This window comes from Agelaius tricolor, unplaced genomic scaffold, assembly GCF_023055355.1.
Source record: "Agelaius tricolor isolate 1412-34295 unplaced genomic scaffold, bAgeTri1.0.p SCAF_6, whole genome shotgun sequence".
Taxonomy (NCBI): Eukaryota; Metazoa; Chordata; class Aves; order Passeriformes; family Icteridae; genus Agelaius; species Agelaius tricolor.
Genome location: NW_027269266.1, coordinates 16,033,515 through 16,043,508, shown reverse-complemented (window position 1 = coordinate 16,043,508; position 9,994 = coordinate 16,033,515). Strand labels below are relative to the sequence as shown.

Below are 9,994 nucleotides of genomic sequence, written 5' to 3'. Positions count from 1 at the left end.
TGTGGCTAATGGTCCACGAAATCTGAGCAGCATTCCTTGAGCACCATGCTCACACCAAACTCTCAGCAGCTGCAGCAGCTGTGTGAAGTGCAACCTCAGATTACCAGAGACATCATTAAGTGAGTAATTAAGGAGCTGAATCTCTCCAGTCTCTATCGTTTCACCTACTTTTAATAGAATAGCTTCTCAGCCACCTTGTCTCTGGGGTATATCTACTTTATCATTAATTCAGACATCTATTTTACATGTAATACTGCCAAAAATATTGTTTTGCTACATCTGTGCAATAAACTGAAAAAAACCAGAAAGTGACAAATGTATTAAAATAATTAAAAGTTAAGTCAGAACAAAGACAAAAAGACACTTTTCTGCCATTTGCCCACAATGTGTAGCACAGGCTGTACCATGCACTGAAAGCCCCAACAATCAGTGTCTTGAAATTCCAGAATAGAAATCCCTCCCTCCTTCCCATGAAAGTTTGGACTTATTCCCAAATATTTTAAAAATGATTGGTTTAGTATAAGATCATAGCTAAAGAAGTTCTGCCAATCCTTCTATCAATCAACTATCATGGATGATCTTGCTGTTTTGTTATTAAAACTAGGATTTAGACCACAGATTTGCCAATTACAAACCTCAGTATTTGCTCTCAGAGCCAGTCTCAGCCCAAAACCCCAGAGACTAAATGTTTCAAGCCCCTTAAAGTAAGCATAGAAGAAGCATCTTAAAATCTAGTGAAAAAATCTCAAGTTTAAATATTGTCTTACTTTTTTTCCTTTGTGATACAGGCATTTAACATCCAAAATTCATCTGTAAGCAATCAAAACCACAGGTGAAACACAAGAACAAAGGATTTACCTAGTGAGTCATCAAAGTGCTTTATTTTATAAAGCCTTGCTCATGTTTGGAGTGTAATCTAAGCACTAACATACACAATAATGAGTCTTCCTTGCCCTGTCCAAATAAACAGTTTATCAACAAGAGTGAGTGACAAAAATGCTACACAGACAAAAAGAATGTTTTGTTGTAAATGTCTAAAAGGGTCTAAAATGTACACTCATTGGCCGTAATTAAATATGTACTCTGAGTACCTTCTTTTTACTCCAGGGTCTCCCTGTGGCCTCATACCTTCAGAAGCTTCAGAAAACGAAACTTGGGTGAGAACATAGACAACCAGGGTGTTTAAGGAGAGGAGAAAAAAAAATAAAATCAAGCCACAGTACCAACTTATTTAAATACATACAATACAAAAGTATACACATACATTACAGTGCTGCAGACATCACTAAGTCAAACGTAACAAAAATCCCTGTGGGAAAGGTTGGGGAAAGGAAGAAAAATTAGTACACAGCAACAGGGATAGTATTGCCTTTGGCCACTGGAAGTGTAATTAAGGGGCTGCTGTTGCAGGGGCTCCTCTGAAGTGAACCACAACACAGGTTATGCAGAGTTGCAGGCTGAGCAGCACTGACACTGGTTATGGAGAAGGCATGCTGGCACTCCTGATCCCAGTTAGAAATGATGAGAGGGAGATTTGACTTCTCTTATGTTGCCTACAAAATCTAACAATTTCAATAAAGAAATTTTAAAGGCACAGCTTTAGCACAGTGTATAAGTAGATAAACTTTTAAGCATATGTAAATTTGTCTCTTTCAAGCATGGAGTCTTTCAGGGAAAAATACAAGAGGAGAAGGAATACAATGTTGTTTAAAAATTTTAAACAAGTTAAACATGATCAGCACAGTTTCAGGCAATGTACTATACAATCAAAATTGAGTAAATGGTAGGACAGGTCATTTTGATGCTGAAAGACAACCTTGGGAAAAATCCCTCCAAAATATCCTTTCGCATTTTATTGTAAAAGAGTCTATCATGGAGGTGAGCGAGACATTCACTTTAGTACACTACTGCATATTACCTCTTGGAAGATGACAAACATTACTTCATTTGTACTGCAAAATAACTTTACATGTAAACTCAAAAGTCTTATTTTGTACACGGCTCTGAAATTCAGAAATATCCCTGCTTTCCTAATAATGTAAACAGTAAAATTCAGGGTTCATTTTTCAAGGGATAATCTATAATAAAATACTGCTATTTCAACAGTACAACATAAGCATTTAAACTTCAAATTCCCAGTAAATTACAAGGGAATGGAATTTCTATCAGTGTGCACATCTTTCAGGATGGGTAGAAGATGGAGCTACTATTGCCCAAAACTATGCACTTCTTCAGATAAGCTACTTTTACACTTGTAACATTATTAGTTCCTATATTGCAAGAATATAAAACAAATGAAAACTTCAGGTAACAAAGAGAAATAAGCAAAGTTTTCCCTTAATGTAAGTTTACTATAGCAAAAATGTACACATAGCATGAATTATGTTAGCTCTTTGTAAGGTAAGAGATGCCAGCTCTCAGATGTCTGAGAGGCTGAACTTCCTGATGCAATGTGCTGAAAAAGAAGACAAAAAAGAGAGAGAGGAAAGAAAAGGACAAAACCCAACTGCTAGGAACCAAATGGGAAAAGCCTCCGGCACCAAGGGCTGTTGCAGCTGTGTTTTTAAGGAGTGCCAGTGTGCAGGGTGTAAGTGTAACATTCGCAGTAAGGTCTTCATTATTATCACCATCATCATCATCATCATCATGAAGAATACTGTCATGTATCTTTTTTCAAAATATAAACTGATCCACAGTTTACAGTTTGATATCAATATTGTAGATTTAACATGCATTTACTCTTCCCCACCCCCACCCCACACCTCTTTGCTCATTTATTCCATTTCAGCTGGTAGCATCAGAGTATTACTGTCACAGTGCACTCTGAGTAAGCTGTTCTATTTATTTAAATTATTTTAAATTTTTTTTTTTGCACACACAAAAGAGTCAGAAATAGCTAGAACTATGCTGGGAATATCAGGCAGCTGTTAAAGCGAGTACTCCACCCCACTTCAGTCATCTTTGCCAGCAGATGTAAACAAAGGGGTTGCTTTCTGTAAGATGAGTGCTTCTCTGAGTTCCTTTTTTCCCTACACTTGTAGCCATTGCTGCTGTCCCCAGGTCTGGTGTCTGTCCTATGTAACATGATAGGTTACGTCAAGATGTTGGCAATAAAGTCCAAGAAGCGCTTTGAATACTGTTCTGGATTAACAGTTGAAATTTCTGCACCAGCCTATACAGAGAATTGGAACAAGAGGAGAAAGAAGGAAAAACCAGTGTTTTAGTTGATGCTTTTGTCATTGAAAATGTTAATAAATTTCATGTGCAGTTTTCAGAACCAGAGACTAGAAACGCAAACTGTAAATTGTGACCCTCAAGCAGAATCTTACTGGTACCTTTTAAGGCTTCACAGGAGGACACTGATAATCAGTACTCACCCCTGTGACAGCTATCTTCCATTTCTGAAAATTTTTCTTTTTACTTTCCGTGCTTCTCTTTACTTTCATTGTACTTCAGTCTTCTATATGAATTTTTACAGCACATTAGCCATGTTACCCAGTGATTCACAAGCAGATTCTGGTCCCTAGAGCAGCAGTGCCTTCATACAGAGAAGACTGAATTGCCATACTTACATCTGACATGTCAACAGTTGTGTAATACATACTGTTATCTGAATGCTACACAGCCTGGTTTGAAATTCATGGTAAGAGTAACACTTTTTCAATGTTTATGCATTTAAATCTGGACTCACTGAATAAGCCATACAATTGTTATTTCAATGAAGTAATGATTTCATTAATATTTTTATTTGAGTTTTTCAGAGCCTTACCCACATTTTTATTTATATTTTTCCTGTTTTAGAAAAGAGGCAAGTTGCATGCATGCAATTAATGAATGAACTTCAGTGTCACGTGGCTCAGGGTGGAGACAGAGAAATACACAAAATGAATGTATGAAACTAATGTTCTGCAAAAAGTTCTAATCACAATCAGCTTCAATAATCATAGCTGTTACTCACAATATATTTCTATCTGTTATTTAAGCCAGAAGTGTGAGTTTTTAAAGTTTTCTGCTACTTTCAAAGTTCAGTAATAATTGCCAGATAATGGCTGCATATGGTCTGCATCAACTTTAAGCTGCCCAGAAAGCAGAGAGTAATGAGAGCATTGCTTTAGAGAGACAAAAAAATACCTCCTACAGGCCTTTGTAGGTCATATCATTCTCTACTGTAACTAAAAAGCCCAGAGCCCTTTGCCTAAAATTTCCCACAATGCCCTGACCTTTTAGACACTTAGACACAGGAGGGATTTAAGCCTCATCAATGAATATGCTCTTTTTTAAGAAGTTTATGAAATTTGAATGTTAAATCACCACAGGAGTGATAACAGTAGACATAAATAATAAATCTGGAAGACTCGGCTGTTTCACCACGGTTCTTTGGTGTTTGCTGCTAAGCAGTAATTTCAGTCAAAATTAAATAATGGCAGTCAAGCAGAAGCCTTCACTGAACAGTCTCTGAGTATTTAATATGTAAACGAAATTTTCATGCCTGATTTTGTAAATTGCACTTTTTTTTCTGAAGAAGTCTTCTAGAGTGAGCCATGTAATATGTTGAAGAAGTAACTTTCAGCAGGCTGTACCAAGCAATGAAACCATCACTATGGCCCTGCATCTGAAATTAGATTCATGACAGCTTTCACAGAGTGGTGAACGGCTTTGTTTGCAAGAATAAGGTGCATCTCACAAATTTAGGACAAAGTCTTAAAAAGCTTCTCACCAGAGTTCTTTGTGGGTGAGAAAGCTGTGCACACAGCTGAAAAAGCAGTTCCACTCTCAGTATGTAATGTAGGATTTATTTCCCCTCTCCCTAGCTTTACTGAACTGTCCAGTATCAGAGCACTAAACAAAAACACAGGAATATAAATGGAGTAAGAGGAAGAAACCAACCCAGATACTTACCCCATGCTTTACTGTCTTTGCAGCATGGGCAGCTTTCTTTTTTGCATCATAATGAGTAAGAATGTCAATAATGGCCATGAAGTACACCTCCTTCCTGGGAGCATCTGCCAACAGCAAACAGGGCAGTAAGAAGGACTTCTGAAACATCTTAACAACGAGTTCTAACAAAGGAGACTTGGTACAACTCAATCAGCAGCTAAGACAGGTCAATGTCAGTCATAATCAAGATGTGTAAAAAGCACAAGCTCAAGCTGTCCTTAATTCAGAGTTTAACTGCACTCATATATAATGTGAAATGGAAATTTTTTTTTTTGTGGAAAAAATATGAAGTTTTATATGAAAGGTAATGCTTCTGTGTCAACAAAGAATTACAGAATAAAAGGCTGGAAAAGACCTTTGAGATTATCAAGTCCAACCTATGTCCTAACACCTCCTCATCAACCAAAACAAGGCACTGAGTGCCATCTCCAGTCCTTTTTTAAACATGTCCAGGGATGGTGACTCCACCATGTCCCTGGGCAGACAATTCCAGTGCCCAACCACACTTTCAGTGAAGAACTTTTTCCTGACATCTAACCTAAACTTCTCTTGGTGCAACTAAAGATCATATTTTCTTTATGAATCAAACCATGCATTTATCCATGTCAATGCTTATAAACAAAAAGAAAAGGTAACTTTCCTGTATTGAACTGCCACAGGTACCCAGTTATACTTAATTTTATACACTAACATTAAACTCAGTTTCAAGCTTCTTACATACTCCTTATGAAGACTTTCTTAGCTGCAACACAGAAATTGGGTATGACTGCACAAATTTTCAAAAAGCAACCAAAAAAAAGAAATATAACTTGGAACACTGCTTTTCTCATTCTTTTTACACTGTGTTTAACAGTGTTATCTGCCAGAAAAGACCAATTATAGTTACAAGACTTTCTGAAAGGGATGAAAACCCCATGAATTAAATGCTGAAGAACTGGTGAACCAGAATAGCTAAGCATTATGGAAATCTTCTTCTTTCTGCTGCCACCAAAGAGCAAATTTCCTTTTCCACATAGTCAACTTGTTTTTCAGTTTACATTTGCCTTTACATGGTTGTGAGGACTTTAGAATTCTGATGCAAGGATCAAACCACCTTAACATGGAAATATTTCTTACTGCTTACTTTCATGGGATTTTATTCCATAAACATCAATAGCTGGGTCAAATTCCCCTGGAGCCAAAGGCAGTGAGCTGTTCAGTGTATTTCCTGGACTGTCTGGAGGGGTTCCAATAGGGTGGGTCCCATCACTTTCACCTTCCTCTTCTCCATCATTCTCTTCACACTCTACTTCTTCCTGTTCAGCTCTTTCAACATCATGAATTCCAACCAGCAAGCTGTAGTCCATGAGTTTTAACTGAGCAAGGAACTAGAAAGTGATAAAAAGCATTCTATCAATATTGCTGAAAAACATAAGCTCCACTTACAAAAAGGTGTCACAAATTGAGAAAAAATTCTAAGACAATTCTGAGAGAGAGCAAAAGGGAAGATTAAGTGATAAAGCTGGCAAAGAGATACCTGATTTTACTAAAATGTATTAGCAGCACAGAAATTACTTGAAACTTATTCTGTAGCCCACTCTTCCAAAAGCCTCAGGGAAAAAAAAAAATCTGTGAGTAGTGAAGACCAGGGTGCCTGCAAGCCAATAATTGTTACTCCTAACTGTTTCAGTTAAATTAGATTGATAGAATAGCCTGGGTTGGAAGTGACCCCCAAGGACCATCAAGTGCAACTCTTGGCCCTGCTGTACAGAAACATCCCCAGGGGTCACACCATGTGCCTGAGAATATTGAGCAAATGCTTCTTGAACTCTGTCAGGCTTGGTGCTGGGGCACCATCCTCTCTGGCCTCCTTGGACAGCTTCCTTATGTTGTGGTGCCCAAAACCACAGCCAGCACTTGAGGTGGGGACTGCTCTGTCACTGCTCAGTGTCCAGAGCAGCCTCTGTGCTATCAGGTGTAGAGCATGCTATGATCTGATGCTGAACCCATACTCTTAATCCCTTTTAAGTCTTATTAAAGAATCATAAAAACCATTCAAATATTCTTGCAGTGGAAAGCTGTGAAGTTTCACACCCTGAAGACATGAAATGATGTTGTATTCTCTTCACAGTGACAGGCTCATGATTCACATCACGAAAGTAAAACATGTATGTGAATGAAAGGGTGGTTTTGAATAAAGAATAAGGATGGGAGATTTCAGGAAATCTAAAGATAAATACACTCCATGTACAAACAAAGAGTTATTTTAGTTGAGGAGAACAGCATAAGGCAGAAAGAGGAGGATGGAAATAAGGAAGGTATAAAAGCAGAAAAATGGGGTGAACAGCTCAAGGGGGCAAAGGACATGCAGGACAGAGCTGTGCTGCAGCTTAAAAGCAGCACTGTGATTTCAAACTGAATGTTTGAAATGAAAATGTGAAGCCCATGCTTGTGGTATGCAGAGAAAGTGGCTGAAAATAAAAATTGCTTCAGTTTTTATAAACTCTAACTGGTTATAAAAAGGAAGTTAGAGCAGACCGGGAAAGAAGGCATTTGAGCTAGACTTTGGCACAGAGAGAGTGATGGGGATGAAAAAGATAAAATACTGGGCAATGAGAAACTCCAGTTTGTCAAAATCTGATTCTGAGAAAAGAGATGAGCTGGAGATAACTAAATTCAAGTGCTGGAAGAAATATTGTAAGATTGAGAGGAGGTTTTAAGAAGAAGAAGAAACTGGTTTTTAAAAATTTAAGTATTATTTATTTCAATATAATAAAACAATAGATTCTCACAAGACTGGAAGAGATCTAAGTTTGAAGAGATGATACACAACAATATACAATACAAACAAATGAGACTGGCCAAAGGCAATGGGGTGGAAGAACTCCAGGCATATTATTCACTACTTGGTAAATACAGGGAAAAAAAATCTACTAATAATAATACAGAACAGCATGAAAGAGAATGGACTCTTGGGAAAAAAACCAGTGAGCTACAAATTAGAAGAGAATGGCTCTTGGAAAAAAAATTGCTGCTGCTAACAACAAAAAGACTTACGGAGTTCAGCACAAGGAAAAAAAAAATCTGATTTAAATGGAAAAAATATGTAGTTTTTCTCAGGACACCTGCAATGGAATAAGGAGATGGGAACACAGACAAGGGAACACCAAAACAGCAGTAATAACTTGTGTTTGAACATAGGAAGGGGACACAGGACTTGATTAGGAGAGAAATATTGAGACAAAGATTAATAAAAAACAAGAACAGATATAAAGCTATATAGCTGAGAATAGTACTCCATTACATGTTTAACTATAAATACTGTCTGATAAGATAATCATATACTAAGTGTTGTGCATTTCTTTTCATTGTAGTGAAATGTGAGCTTTTACACACTGGTTACAAAGTGTGTCTATCTGTTATCTAACAAGGGCAAAAAGGACCAACAAAAGAAAAGCAAGGTTAAAGAATAGCTTGCCATTGTCAAAATCAGGAGCCAGATCACTTCACACTAGTGGTTTACATGGATATTAAACATTTCTCTGTATAAACTTCAAACCCATAAAACCAACCTCTCAAGTCATAATCTGGAATCTGCCATTATATTCCCAGTCTGGTAAATGATATAGATCATACACAATCTACTTTTCAGGGTAAGAAAGTATCTTCCACATTCCTTCCACACACTTAAGATATTATCTGCAACCTACTTGCTGTAAAAGCAGTAGTCAGCACCAGCAGTACATGTTAAAAGAGCACAAAATTTTAACCCAAATAAACTTATCTCTAGAGCTGTGACATCAGTAGAGCACAATATTTTAAATATAAAATAAACACACATTGATATTTCACAAAGTATTTATGTTTTCATCATCCTCACCACCATAAATTTCCCATTGTTACTATGACGGGAAATTATATTTCCTCAGAAGCAAATTATTGGGTAAATTCTAAAGTAACAGTATTTTGTTTTGTACAACTAATGAGATAAAATCTGAAGAATTTGGAAAGTCAATTCACATAGCTCTTTTGATATAAATAGCTGAAAGTCTTATTAAGTCACAGACACATTTTGCTACCAAGTCTTTTCCAAATCTGCCTTTTTACTTGAAAACAGATTTTAGTTTTTGAGTATAAAGCTGCAAAATACTGTGTTTAGGAAAAATATTTTAAATTATGCAAACTAAAGGCAAGTTGTGTGAACAAGTTAGTCTGATGTTTATTATTTGAACAAAATCAGTGAAAATGTTTCAATAAATTCATACATTAACACTTTTCTTTCAAGTATTTACTATATTCAGCCAAGTAAAATACAAATTTATATGAAAGACTACATTAGGATAACGAGAATCCAATTGCTGTATTCAGATTACTGAGGCACTCTACTGTTGTGATACTTAGAATGATTTAAAACTGGATTACTAACATGAAACAAAAAGGGCATGCACAGCTTGAGCAGGGCAGATGCCCTTCCTCTGTTATGGACTGCAGCCCATATCTGGCCTCAGCTCTGGTGGAGCACCACCTGTAAAATACAACTAACAATACTCACCTCTCTCTTGGGGGCATTGGGAAGCACTAGGCTTGTAAAGCATTTAAGTACTAAGCAGTACCAGCATTTTAACATCACATCATCAAGGCAGGAACAATGAATGGCAACCAGCTATGGCAGCAAGCCATTTATCACATCAGCAAAGCAGTGATCAACTCCTGAAAGTTTAAATTGTGTTTCATTTAAAACAGTCAGTGTTTACAGTTTTATAAACAAGAGCTTTTATTAATGAATTACACATATGATTTCCTGGGATATCCATAATTTGCCACACATTTTAATCCCATGTAACTGAACAGGCACATTCTTACCTCAACATCCTTTTTGAGTTTCTCAAGGAACATCTTTTTGTTATTCTCATCAATATGAATCTTTTGGCCATCATTAATAAAATCATTGTCTTTGAACGTCGGCAGCTCTTTGGCCTAAAACAAACCAAAATTCCTGTAAGAGCAGGATTGTAAGGAGTGTGGTGAAGCTGCTGGCCCTGTGCCTGAGAAGGCACCCCTGAGGTGCCTCCATGGC

General features: G+C 37.0%; 1 protein-coding gene across 2 annotated transcripts in view; it reads right to left on the bottom strand.

The window, feature by feature from the left end:
- Positions 1-853: 853 nt before the first annotated feature.
- PIP4K2A (phosphatidylinositol-5-phosphate 4-kinase type 2 alpha) overlaps positions 854-9,994 on the bottom strand; it is a 107,820-nt gene continuing 98,679 nt past the window's right edge. For both annotated transcript variants that reach the window (XM_071428826.1, XM_071428825.1), the window contains 4 exons: positions 9,781-9,894; positions 6,062-6,305; positions 4,900-5,003; positions 854-3,172 (listed from right to left, as the gene is read on the bottom strand). In XM_071428826.1, the coding sequence (XP_071284927.1) occupies positions 3,092-3,172; positions 4,900-5,003; positions 6,062-6,305; positions 9,781-9,894 (543 nt within the window). In that variant the 3' untranslated portion in view covers positions 854-3,091. The remainder of the gene's footprint in view (positions 3,173-4,899; positions 5,004-6,061; positions 6,306-9,780; positions 9,895-9,994) is intronic.